At 39.4% G+C, this 14005-nt stretch overlaps 1 protein-coding gene and 1 long non-coding RNA gene across 4 annotated transcripts in view; one reads left to right on the forward strand and one right to left on the reverse strand.

The window, feature by feature from the left end:
- The window catches only part of LOC144615960 (uncharacterized), a 426549-nt gene that overhangs the window by 230988 nt on the left and 181556 nt on the right, over positions 1 to 14005 (forward strand). The window lies entirely within an intron of this gene.
- The window catches only part of HEATR5B (HEAT repeat containing 5B), a 97988-nt gene continuing 93725 nt past the window's right edge, over positions 9743 to 14005 (reverse strand). For all 3 annotated transcript variants that reach the window (XM_060652495.3, XM_060652512.3, XM_060652503.2), the window contains exon 36: positions 9743 to 10519. In XM_060652495.3, coding sequence (XP_060508478.1) covers positions 10215 to 10519 — 305 coding nt within the window. In that variant the 3' untranslated portion in view covers positions 9743 to 10214. The remainder of the gene's footprint in view (positions 10520 to 14005) is intronic.

Raw genomic sequence — 14005 nt, forward strand, 5'->3', positions numbered from 1 at the left:
TTTCCAGTGAAAGAAAGCTCTACTCAACTGGTTCTTGCCTTCCTCCTCTTTTTCTCCTTAATAACTATGGTGCCCCTATTTCTAAAGCAGGAATTGAACTTTAAACAATTCACAGAACTTCGTTACAATTCACATAACTTCGTTACGTAAAAATAACCGTTGTGAGGCTTGAGGTGGGGAGAGGACCTTTTTATAAGCTGACTCTCCTTGCCAGACATGAAACAGAGATATACTGATTTCCAGGTGGAGCCTTTGCTCAGAAGAAGACACCCAACCTTCATTTAGATTTGAATTGCTCAGAACAGCAGCTTCCCCTCCCCAAACTCCTATCTGATAGTCCTTAAATATAAACTAAGTCAGTTCTCAAAAGAATTTAAATGTGGTGCGTCATCAGTATTATTATTTGTAAACGTGATGGGAAATCTGGATATTGTGCCAGAAAAATAAGAAAAATGAGTGAGGTTAAAGTCTGATACGTTTTTGTTTTAGGGTTTGAAGACCCCTGTTTTCTTAACTTTTTCCAAACAAGATACACGGAGTGTGTCTCCCTCCCTCTCCCCTGCAGGCCCTCAATTCGCTACTGCTATCCAGTCGGTATTAATTTTAGCACTTGGAGTTGTTCTCTGTAATGGAAAATTCTACCCATTATCTATGTTATCTCCTTGCCCAGATTTCCCCCCAGCTGCAGGACATGAAGTAACGAGAGGAGGAGGGGTTTGAACCAGCTCAAACACACTTTCACACGAAATCATAATGTGCAACATTACCGCCTGTGAGCTGATTGTATTCAAGCTGAAGGAGCCAACACATACATTTTCATTAGAGGAGAAAAAGATCATTTAAAAATACCATTTTTAGGATATTGCAATAATCAAATTAATGCTGCAACATTTTTATGAGAATACACCAGATTAAAACATGAAGGAAGAGTATAAATTAGCTAGCTCGGGGTGGAATGGAGCTTTTTCGGCCAAATTCAAACACCTGAGGAAGAAAAGTACATCGTGCATTTGAAAGAAGTCCGATATACCTGACATAAAGAGCAAGAGGAAAGTAATAACAATTATTACTTTTATTCACCGCTTACTAAAAAAAAAAAAAAAAAAAATTATGCGTTTTCTATGCATTAACTTGATCCTTACAATGTCCTTAATGGGTAAGTACTAACATCATTTTCACTTAACAGATAGGGACACTACTATATGGCCGTAAGACCAGGATGAAATGAGTAGGTGAAGTAGGCAGGGGCCAGATTACTCGAGTCCCCTTAAAGAATTGGTCTTTAGCTAAGGTAAGCAACTGGAGACTTTTCAGCAAGGTATCAGATTTGAATTTATAAAGATCACTTCAGTTTCTCTGTGGAACACATAGTATTAGTTAACACTTCTAAATTGTTTTCTAAGAGTCAGGCACTGTTTTCAGGACATTTGCAAGTCTTAACTCATTTAATCCACAGCTGCTCTATAAAACGGGTATTGTTATTTTCATTTTGCAAAAGTGGAAACTGAGGCACGGACAGAACAAGTGACTTACCCCTGGTTGCACAGTTTGTGAATAATAGAGCCAGATTCCAACCCAGGAAAGCTGACACTACAGTCCACACTAGCCACTTTGGTATACTGCAACCAGATGTTGTGATTGGGACTAAGACGCAATAATGGCAATAAAGACATGTGAAGGGATTTGACAAGATATTTAGGAAACTTGATGAACTAAGGATAGTGAGGGAGAAGGTGGAAAGTGTCAGGGATGACATCACGATCTATATTTTACACGACAGGGCATAATAATTGTATTATTTACTGGGAGATCATGAGTGCAGAAGTTGGTTTTAGATACAAGTGAAGAATTCAATTTAAAATTAATTGGGTTTGAGGAATCTCTGAGACAACCAAGGGTGGGTAGTCACATTTAAGGTATGAAGAGTAGATGAGAGTCTGGAGTTCTGAACAATTCTACATAGAAATCCCCGCCTGTTCTTTCTCAAACCATACTCCATACCATTCCCTCCAACTACTTCTTACAACCTGTGACGATTTCATATCCCTCATGTAAACATATCATGGCAGATTCTTTGCTTGACTCTTCGCTATTTTCTTCCCAATGCCTGGAATATAGGTGTGCCATAAATAATTGCCCAATGAGCGAATGAGACAGCATCAGACAACCATATCACAAAATCTTTGACCAACAGGAATTCAAGTTCTCCTTGTACATGTCCAGTGTCAAGGAACACACTATGATAAGGCAATCATTTTTAACGGCTCTCTTCAGAAATTCTCATTTTATATTCAATTGCACACACTTATTTGAAACATTGACCTGTTGGTGCAATCCACTATCTGGTCCTGCTATCTGAAGACTAATGACCAAATTGCCCATTTTTTTCTCAGTTCCTCTTTATCACGTGGCTTGGATACACCTTAGTCTGTCATTGCTCTTGATACGTGGCATCTGAAGCTGATCCTCTAACCCCAAGCCCAGGCCTCCCACATACACGCTGGGTCCTTCAGGGTATAGAGCAGGACTGTCACCTTTCTTGTTTCAGCTAGCATATTTTGACTAAAAACAGCCAAACTCTATTAAGTGTTTCTGCTAGCTTCATAATGATTTACAGTCAACTAGGATGCCATTTTTAAACAATGTCTAGGGAGGCAACTGGGTGGTTCAGTTGGTTGAGCATCTGACTCTTGATTTGGGCTTACGGCTCAGGTCACGACCTTGAAGTTTGTGGGATCGAGCCCCACGTCAGGCTCTGTGCTGTCAGCTGAGCTTGGGATTCTCTCTCCTTCTCTCTCTGCCCCTCCCTGTCTCCCTCTCTCTCAAAACAAATAAAATAAACATTTTAAAAAATGTTAAGTATAACCAAATATTTGTGATTTAATGATACTCCCAGGTATATTCTTGACTTTGGAAAACAATGGCCCAGTTTCATTTTCACATCTGTTATTTCAAAAAGCATCACTTTCTAAGATTCAGCAATGTGTATCAAAACTTAAAATCTGTCATCTTTTTATAACCCCTTTAAAAAGCAATCTATCCCAAGGAAATAATCTATGTAGTTACATTTTTTAAAAGTCAAATGCAGCATTATTTATAAAAATGTAAAAACTAGTACCCAGCATAGGTCAGTAGTGGTACAGCCACCATTAAGTAAATCTATCTCATTTTATTATTAGAGTGATTCCAAGGGGAAATGCTTATAAAATAAGTTGGCAAAAGCAGGATACAGCATTCCACTTCAGGATGATTACAAATGTAGAAGGAAATAGATTAAAATATCAACAGTATTGTCTCTGTGTGGTGAATTGTGATAAGTTTTCCCCAAAATTTAATGAATGCACATTTTTAAATTAAAATCAATTTAGAATAACATATAAAATTATTTTCCTTTTTCCTCTTGAGTCTATTTTTATGCTCATTAGACAAGGTTAAAGTCCCACCCACCTCCCCCCTCCATTTTCTTCACAAATAAGAGAGGTATTTTCCTATACAAATGGAAATAAGTTGGAAAGAAGGAAGAGGTTTAAAGAAAGAATGAATAATCAAAGTTAGAAGTTGGAAAAGCCAAACAAACTCACTTAAATTTTCATGTATTCTTTTTTTTAATGTTGATTTATTTATTTTGAGAAAGGAGTGCACGCACATGCACTAGCTGGGGAGGGACAGAGAGAGAGAGAGAGAGAGAGGGAGAGAGAATCCCAAGCTGGCTCCACATTGTCAACGCAGAGCCGGAGGCAGGGCTTGATCCCACCAACCATGAGATCCCGACCTGAACCAAATCAAGAGCTGGTGGGCCACTCAACTGACTGAGCCCCCCAGGTGCCCCTTCATGTATTATTTTGACTTGCATTGAAAGTTGGGGGGGGGGGGAAGGGCAAACAGGGCATATGGGTATGAGAAAAACGATGCCTGAAATGGAAACCCTGACTTCTAATGGTAAAAAGAGACAGGGAGTTGTGAATAGGGGCCCAAGGCTGTAAACAAATGCTCTGGAAACAAAAGAAAAAACAGCTGTACTGTTACTTGTGCATGCATGGTCCTCACATGTTTGTTTAGTGACAGCACCAAGAACTTAGCTCAGGATAATTTTTCTAAATTGTGATTAAGACATGAAATTTTTAGGTAAAATTTTGTGAAGTCTGTCAATAATAATTTCATACGTTTTTACAAGTAGAAATAGATTCATGATGATTAAATTAGGTTTTTGAAATAATCCATGTGATGGAAAGCATTAAGGCAAGACATTTATTTATAGCTGGACTCTAGCCATTTCTGGCATGGACCTAAAAATTCCAATTAAGAAGGAAGAAAATGTGAGGTATAGTGATTCATACAAGTAAAGGTGTTTTTGAAAATTGTGCTAATTGCATACCTCATTCAGCATTGTTTGCGTAGAAGGAAATAATGGATATAAAAGTGCCTAGCACCGTGCCTGGCACACAATGGGAATGGCAACTCTTCTTGATAGTGATAATCTACAATATTTAACTGCTCTCTGGATTTAATGTATTTTATACTGTCTTACCATGATAGCTATTTTATATTCACTTAACAACTACTTATCAGATGAAACAATATTATGCGCTAATATTAAAGGATCAGCCAAAGATTCCCTCTCTTGATAAAAATAAGCAGGATAAATATACAGACATACGTACTTTTTAGATGTGCAAAAGATCATACAGAGAATACCCAGTAAATTTTCCTCTCATTTTCTAGAGGAGGGGACTTGAAGCCCCCAAGAGGTTGGGTTGTCCAAAGTTCTATCCCTAGTTGATGGCAGAACCTATTTGGAAAAGGGAAACCTGACTTCAAAGTTTTGTTCTCTCTCATTAGATTCAGAATCCAAATGGACAATATTAACAAGAACCTGGAAAGGAAATAGAAAATACTTTATTTCTTTTAATGTTAACAGTGCTCAAACTACGCTTCAGAAAGAATCCATTGGCTACCACGATGCTTCTCCTTTTAGCTTCTTGATACTGGATGTTTGTAAGCAAATAGATACAATTATTCAGGTTGAGAAGAAGCTCATGGATTGGGCAGTGAAACAAATTAATAAATATAATTCTTCAAACCAAACAGAGCTTCTTTTATAAATATTATCACAGAAACCTAGACGTTAGGTTGTAAGTGGCTCAGAAGAGTTTAGGGAAAGTATTAAAGAAGAACTGGGGAGAGGGGGAAGGAAGGAAGATACTGAGGGAGAGAGGGAGGGAAAAAAGAATCATTGCCAATGCATGATGCAGCCTACCTCAAAGTAGGAAATGATGGGAAAAGTCTGGGAGGTACCAAGAACAGAAGAAAACAGCCAAGGCTGAAATAAACTTTATTCTCCACACATAGGTGAGTGAAAAGGGGTTATATGCGCCACAAACAAGGGATTGAAGAACAGTCTGGCAGTGCCTTAAAAAGTTGAAGAGCGGGGCGCCTGGGTGGCTCAGTCGGTTGAGCGTTGGACTTCAACTCAGGTCATGATCTCTTGGTCCATGAGTTCAAGCCCCACATCCGGCTCTGTGCTGACAGCTCGGAACCTGGAGCCTGCTTCGGATTCTGTGTCTCCCTCTCTCTCTGACCCTCCCCTGTTCATGCTCTGTCTCTCTCTGTCTCAAAAATAAATAAACATTAAAAAAAAATTAAAAAAAAAAAAGTTGAAGAGCTACCAATTCCACTTCTAGGTATATAGCCAAGAGAAATGAAAACACATATGTTCACTCAAAAACTTGCACACAGTTGCTCACAACAGTATTATTTACAATAGGCAAAAGGTGGCAACAGCCCAAGTGCCCATCAACTGACGAATGGATAAACAAAATGTGGTCTACGTGTAACGGAGTGTTATCCAGCCATAAAGAGGGATGAAGTACTGATGTGTGCTACCACGTGGAGGAAGCTTAAAAACATGAAGTCAAGGGAGGCGCCACATCTGGGTATCTCCGCCTGCGGCTCCTTAGCTGCGGCCCCTGTGTCCTCGTACCTGCCAGTTTCAGAGGGGGCCATGTCATGAGGGGCCTGGGACCTGGAGTCAGGCGGCTTTGCGCATCCTGGCCATCTCCAAGGCAAAGATGTCGGGCATTGGGACTGGTTCGTCGCCACTGTCACGATGCCCTTGGTGGGCAAACTCAGTCCCATCAGCCCGCCCACTTGGCACCGCTCGCTGGCCACAGGAGGGGAGGGGTGTGAATTTGGCGTGCCCCCTGCTAGCATGAGGCGAGCTGCTGATCAGAACGGTGGAGGCGGGAGACACAATTGGGGACAGGGTTTGGGGACCTATGAAAGAGTGGCCTCTGGCCAGTCCACCAGCCACTGGCTCAGATGAAGTTTTCCTCCCAGTGCTGGGTGTGCTTAACAACTGAGTTCTAGCAAACGCTGTTGGACCTGACCCACGCTGAAGTAATCTTTCAGTACAGGAGAAATTTTTTTAAATCCTGAAGACAAATGTGTGTTCTTCAAGTTTCCGGATTCTCATTCAAGTCCTTACTGTTAGGAACAAGTATCACTTGTGCAAATTTCTGGACTCTGTGTGTGTGTGTGTGTGTGTGTGTGTGTTTCGCTTCCTTTTCCATCTGAATAATGGGCTTTGGTGGGCCCTGGTCTGTGGGCACCAAGATGGGCATCTGGGGATGGGTCACCAAACCCTTGACAAAGGGACTCTTACCTCTTTCTTGCACACACGCCTGGCTCCTTCTTTTCCCAAGCCCCAAATTTGCAGCTAGAGGAGGTAGCCCATATAATGGTTCTGCCTTTGACAAGCTTTCTTATTTATGGACTTTTGCCAAGGACTGGTTGCAAAGAAGTTGTCCACCATCCTTCCCCCTTTGGTGGCAAAACTAGTAACAATAGGGGAGAAGATTGGACCAGTGGATGGAGAGCTTTTTCAGCTTTTGCAATTGCTGTAACCTGATGTCTGTTGCAACCATTTGCCACCTCTTTGGTTGTTTTTATAAAAACAAAAACAAAAACAACCAAAACCAAAAAACAAACAAAAAAAGCACCACGGAGTCAGTGAGGGCCACAGATTGGTGTTAATAAGGCATAAAGGTTGTTCCCTAAGGGAAGTGATCAAAACTATAGTGGAGCTACACCTTGCACAGGGGCTAGGTGCAAACTGTGTGTACCCAGAGTAGTTGGGATGTATTATGCTAGAAAAGTTCCAAACCCCATGCGCCACAAGGACTTGCTCTCTTTGAGAGGCACCTGGGCATTGATTCCATTTCATTCTCATTCTGGATATATGTTTATTGGCTAGTGTAGAGAGGAGGACCTAATACTCTATTTGTCATTTTTGCCCTCCCTCCCTTTAATGGCCCCGTGCTTCAGTTAATTGTGAGGAAGGTATAGCTTCTCTGTACATAGGTCGTATTTTAGGAGCCAATATAAGTGAATCACATGGGTTGTAATGGCTTTAGAATCATTTGTATTTGAGGGTCCTTCTAAAAAAAATTTTTTTTTTTAATGTTTACTGTTGAGAGAGGGACAGAGCATTAGCAGGGGAGGGGCAGAGAGAGAGGGAGACACAGAATCCAAAGCAGGTTCCAGGCTCTGAGCTGTCAGCACAGAGCCCAATGTGGGGCTTGAGATGAGATCATGACCTGAACAGAAGTCGGATGCTTAACCGACTAAGGCACCCAGGCGCCCCCCTTTTTAAAAAAGATTATTTATTTTGAGAGTGACAGAGGCAGTGTGAGCTGGGGAGGGGCAGAGAGAGAGAGAGAGAGAGAGAGAGAGAGAGAGAATCCCAAGCAGGCTCTGTACCGTCAGCGCAGGGTCCGATGTGGGGCTTGAACTCATGAACCATGAGATCATGACCTGAGCCAAAACTAAGAGTCAGACGCTTAACTGAGCCACCCAGGCACCCTGAGGGTCTTTATTTTGAGCCATGAATGTATAATTCATAGATGTACATCAGACCAAGTTAAATAATCAGTCTTCTTTCATAGGTGGGCTTTTTCCACTAGAGCTAGGCTTATCCCCCAGTAAAGTTTTTTGAAGGCTAATAAACCCCCACCAAAACCAACAAAGAAAGAAACAACCATTAAGTCAAGAAGCCAGTCACAAAAGACCCCATTCTATGATTTCATTTATATGAGATGTTCATAATAGGAGAATTGATGGAGACTGAAAGTAAATTTGTTGTAGTGACAGGCTAGGGAGAAATGGAAGGATTGTAGGGTGATTGCTAAAGGGCATGAGGCTTCTATTTGGAGTAATGAAAATGTTCATAAATGATTGTAGGGATGGTTGTTGCACTACTCTGAAAATATTAAACACCATTGAATTATACCTTTTATTTTTTATTTTTATTTTTTAAAGTTTATTTATTTATTTAAAGTTTTTTTTTAAACATTTACTTATTTTTGAGACAGAGACAGAGCATGAACGAGGGAGGGTCAGAGAGAGAGGGAGACACAGAATCTGAAACAGGCTTCAGGCTCTGAGCTGTTGGCACAGAGCCTGACGCGGGGCTCGAACTCATGGACCGCGAGATCATTTCCTGAGCCGAAGTCGGACACTCAACCGACTGAGCCACCCAGACGTCCCTAAAGTTTATTTATTTTTGAAGGAGAGAGAGAGAGAGAGAGAGAGAGAGAGAGAGAGAGCATGAGCATGAGTTGGGGAGGGGTAGACAGAGAGGGAGACCCAGAATCTGAAGCAGGTTCCAGGCTCCGAGCTGTCAGCACAGAGCCCGACGTTGGGCTCGAACTTAAGAGCTGTGAGATCATGACCTGAGCTAAAGTCAGACGCTTTAACCGACTGAGCCACCCAGGCGCGCCTCAATTATACCTTTTAAATGGTGAATTATATGGTGTCTGAATTACATCTCAATAAAACCGTTACCAAAAATATCTCCCCTGAAACAAGAATAACTTTGGAAAAGCAAGTTTGAGATGAAACAACAACCCTGTAGCCATAAAAGAAAGTAAGAAATGGGCAAATGAAAGCCCCCTCTGAGAGGCCTAACAGACTGAATAAGGAAAGCCAGCAAGGAGATGGGAGCTGCCAGCTGGTGAGGGTATGCAAGCCAATAGAAGGCCAGGCGATGAGAAACAGGTGTGCATCTGGAATATTCAAAAAGGTGACTTGCTGTTGCTACTGCAGTCTATGTGACACCTGCAGTCTATGCAACACCTGCAGTCCATGAGACACCTGCAGTCTATGTGACACCTGCAATCTATGTGACACCTGCAATCTATGTGACACCTGCAGTCTATGTGACACCTGCAGTCTATGCAACACCTGCAGTCCATGAGACACCTGCAGTCTATTGACACCTATGGTCTACGTAACACCGTCTGGTAAAACTTGGTGTTTAATATTTGCTCAACACTGTGCAAATGTTCGTTTCATCAATTATCTATTTGATGTGGTAAAATTCCCATTGCACAAAAGACTGGCATAATCATAATTATGACTAATTCATTTTTGTATACCCTGCAGCACTCAGCTTGAGGCCTTATATGCAGCAGGCACTCAATAAATATTTGATGAACAAGAGTAACCATCATAGTCAGGGCTCAAGACTCTCCACTGTAATTATAAAACACAACCAAGGCCAAAGTTTTAGCCATCAAAAAAAAAAAAAACCACACAGAACATTATTCCACATTTGAAACATTTTAATGGATCTTTAAATGCGAGTTTTAATTCAGTTAACAATTAAACTACACACAAAGCATAATTTAGTAATCTAATATGAAAGTAAAAAGATCTATCAGAAAGGTAAGGACATTCTGAGAAATGCTAAGAAAATGGGATTTTATTCATATTATATATACACCGCAAAACAGATAGTTTCCGTTATTCTGGTTACTTCAGAATTTAAATTCTGCACGTTTTTCAATTAAATTTTTTCATGACAGATGCTGAATACTGACCTGTTTTTTCCTGACAATATCAATAGGCTGCCCAACTACATGATATAATTGTTTTTAGCATTTAAATTTAAGAGCCTATGGCTCAGTGTTTAAAAATAAATTAATTAACAAAAACAAAACATTATTAGGAGAAAAATGAAAGCACACCTACCACATGGATAAAAACAATCACTCCTTCAAAATCAGAAAGTGGCGGCATGAGCGTTATTTTACTTGTCCTGCTTATCTGAGGCATACAATTCAAATGACGCAGAACCTATAGCTCGGAATGATACAGTTGCTATCGCTAATTAGGTGCCACTAGGTAGTATAAATAAAAACAAATGGAATATCAAGTTAAAAAAAACTTGTTTTTAGCTTAATCGTTGGTGCAGAATGTACGGTCGGGGCTGGCTGCCTGGTAGCTGCTTTAGCTTTGCTGGCTTGGCTTGCCCGAACAGCAGTTTCCAAACGCACTTTCAACTCAGGCGCTGCTCCCATTACTGTCTTGAAAGCATGTGGATACAGAGGTCCAATATGCATTAAATTCTGGAGTGCAAACTCATGAAGATCTTTGGAAACCGTGCTTGCTGAGGCAAAGGAATTTTCATCCAGCAGATAGGAGATCAAAGTGGGAACTAAAAGGGCAAGTAACTGGACTCCTGTAAATAACAAAGGTAAAGTCTGAAGATCATCCCGGGTCTGTCAATTACAATAAACTTTAATTTTAAAATTATGCAATTACGATGGTGGTCTCAATCATAATACAACATAAGCAAATACACAAACACAATCTGTTTTAGACTCAACAATAACTCATAATTAATATCAAATATTTACTTAATGCTAAGCTATCTGGCTGAGACCAGATATGTTACACTGTAAATCTTAGGTTTATATTAATTTGTTCTATTAAAAAAATTACTGCCTAAAAAGGTGAAAAAGGAACAAGCATTTTACAACTGCCATCTGGTGGAATGTATTCGGCTAGTAAGATTATGACATCTTTAAGGGTATTCCAGAATAGGGAGGTTCGAGTAGGAAACAGATATCTGAACAGCATCCAATTACTAACATTTAACTAAAACTAAGTATTTCTTTCTTTTTAAAATGGAAATATAACTCTCTCCCATTTCATTATCTCCCCAAACGCACAGTGAGGGACAAGAATCTCACAAAAATAATGGAATATATAGAATTTAGGGTTAAAAACCAAGAATTTAGGGCTAAAGAGCAAGGATCTTTGTGTGTTTACTTCATGACTAGAACACACCTGGTGCATAGCAGGCATTCAGTAACTATTTGTTGAATGCATGAGCAAACACATAAACACCCTTTCTCTTGAAAACCACTCAGAGGTTCTTATCAATTGGATTTTTCCATGATAAAATTTCAGAAGAAAGAAGACAACAAGCTGATATTTTAAAAGTCCCAAGAATCCTCAAATAAGGTAGTTAGTTGAATGTTCCTCACACAGAATTATAACATTACTGTTTAATAAGAACTTTCATAATGAACATATAATAGTAAATTATCAAATAAATATGAAATTATCTTCAGTACACTGTGCATACTAGAGCAGACAAAGCTTTCCACCATTACGTTGAAAAGCAAGGTTTGGTTTTAACACTTAATTAACTGGAAAAAATCTATTATAAATTATTTAAGTACCCATCAAGTATCTAGAAATGTGCTAAGCATTCTAGGAAATATGTAATAATTCATCTATACTTAAAACTGTTATTACCTAGCTGAAAAGACTATACAGCACAGGGTGCCTGGGTGGATCAGCCGGTTGAGCGTCTGATTCTGGACTTTAGTTCAGGTCATGATCTCACAGTTCCTGAGTTTGAGCCCTGCATAGGGCTCTGGGCTGACAGTATGGAGCCTGCTTGGGATTCTCTCTTCCTCTCTTTCTGTCCCTCCCCTGCTGGCACTCACCCCCGCTTTCAAATTAAACAAATAAACTTAAAAAAAAAATGAGTATACAGTACACCAAACAATTATAGAACTAAGTGCTAAAAATCTGTGGTTGGCATCTGAGATAGAATTCCTCAAAAAACTCACACAGCTGAGGAATACTTTAGGATTTTATACTTTTAGTGATTATCTTAAAATCTCAGGGCCATAGAATACGGTTGATCATAACTGCCAAAGAAATTGTATGAAGGGAGAGGTCAGAGAGGGCTGAGTAATCAGGCAACATTTCCCTAAAGAAATGAGATCTGACATAGGTTGAATCTGTTTGTATAAGGAGAAAGAGGGGGAAGAAACACACCCAAGAAAAGTGAAAACAGAATGCAGACTGTATAGAGATTAAAATAAGCTGAAGGAGAAAACTGGACTGGTCAGGTTAGTGGGTACACATTAGAGAGTAGAATAAAGTTTTGAGAACTGAGCAAGGATATTCAGACTTGAGGCAGTAATGCAAGAGGAAACTACTCACAGTTCTTAAACAAAGAAGAGGTAAAATTGTTCTAGGTAAAATTGATGGGGAATACTCTTAGGAAATTATTATAGTTATCTAGTTATGAGATGATTAGATACAAGAATAGGAAGTCAGAGTCTCTTGAATCCTAGAGAAGTTTCAAAAAAAGATAGGATAAGTTTTGAGTAACAGATTGGATAAAGATGAATAAAAATTAAGACTCAAATATAAATCCAATGTCTTTAGCTTGTAACCCTGGTCATGTCGAGTGAAAAAACTTCATTGTCTATTTCTGTAATGGATACTATCAAGTTAAAAACAAAAATTAGCATTTGGAACTGATGTGAAAAACACTGATAAAGCAAATTTAAAAGCTGAAAACTTACACTTTGGGTTTTATAGTACTGTATTTTCTATAACTATGTATTGTAGTATTAAGTATAACTTTATACTATATATTATATATGTAAATTGCTATATATTCTCATATTAAATATTAGTGAAATATCATCAACAATAAGTATTATCATAGTTTCTTCATTTTTTAAGATTGCTTCACTCAGATAACAGATGCTGTGTACTACATCAAGACTTAAAAAAAATTTTTTTTAATGTTTATTTATTTTTGAGAGAGAGAGAGACAGAGACAGAGCACGAGAGGTGGAAGGGGGAGAGAAAGAGGGAGACACAAAATCTGAAGTAGGCTCCAGGCTCTGAGCTCGAACTCACAAACCGTGAGATCATGAGCTGAAGTCAGATGCTTAACTGACCAAGCCATCCAGGCACCCCTATACCAAGACTTTTAAGACGTGCAATAAGACTGGTGTATAAGTCAGATCAATTTCTTTTTTCAGAGGCACCTGGGTGGCTCAGTCGGTTAAGCATCCAACTCTTGATTTCCACTCAGGTCATGATCTCACAGTTTGTGAGTTCGAGCCCCTAACTGGGCTCTGCACTGGCAATTTGGAGCCTGCTTGGGATTCTCTCTCTCTCTCTCTCTCTCTCTCTCTCTCTCTCTCTGCCCCTCCCCCACTTACTCAGTCTCTGTCTCTTAAAATAAATAAATAAATAAAATTTAAAAAAAACCTTTTTCTTCATAATCACCTTTACGTTTATCCTTTTTCACTATCATAGTTTTGGATTATTATTTAGAAAAAATTTTTTTAGTGTTTATTTATTTTTGAGAGAGAGAGAGACAGAGTGCGAGAGGGGGAGGGTCAGAGAGAGAGGGAGACACAGAATCTGAAGCAGGCTCCAGGCTCTGAGCTGTCAGCACAGAGCCCGACTCACGGGGTGTGAGATCATGACCTGAGCTGAAGTCAGATGCTTAACCGACTGAGCCCCTGGTTCCAGGTACCCCTGGATCATTACTTTATAGGGAAACTATTACAATAGCTTTTTCAAAATCTCTCCTATCTTCCCAATTTCCTGTAAAAATTTTTTTCAAGGGAAGAAGAAAAAACTTATGATGGAAAAAATGGATATAATTGTTATCTGGAGTATAAACCAGCAATATATATTAAAAGCCTTAAAAATGTACATTTCCTTCAACCCAGTCATTTCACTTTAAGGAATTTGTCTGAGAAACAGAATAAAAAATCTGTACAAAGATACTTAGAATCCCAAAGAAAGATACAAAGAATCCCAAATGTGTACAAGGATTCTTAGCTCAATTATTTATGATTTTGAAAAATTGGAACTAGCTTAATGTTCAATCATA

The sequence above is a fragment of the Panthera onca genome, chromosome A3 (genome assembly GCF_046562875.1).
Source record: "Panthera onca isolate mPanOnc1 chromosome A3, mPanOnc1 haplotype 2, whole genome shotgun sequence".
NCBI classification, from domain to species: domain Eukaryota; kingdom Metazoa; phylum Chordata; class Mammalia; order Carnivora; family Felidae; genus Panthera; species Panthera onca.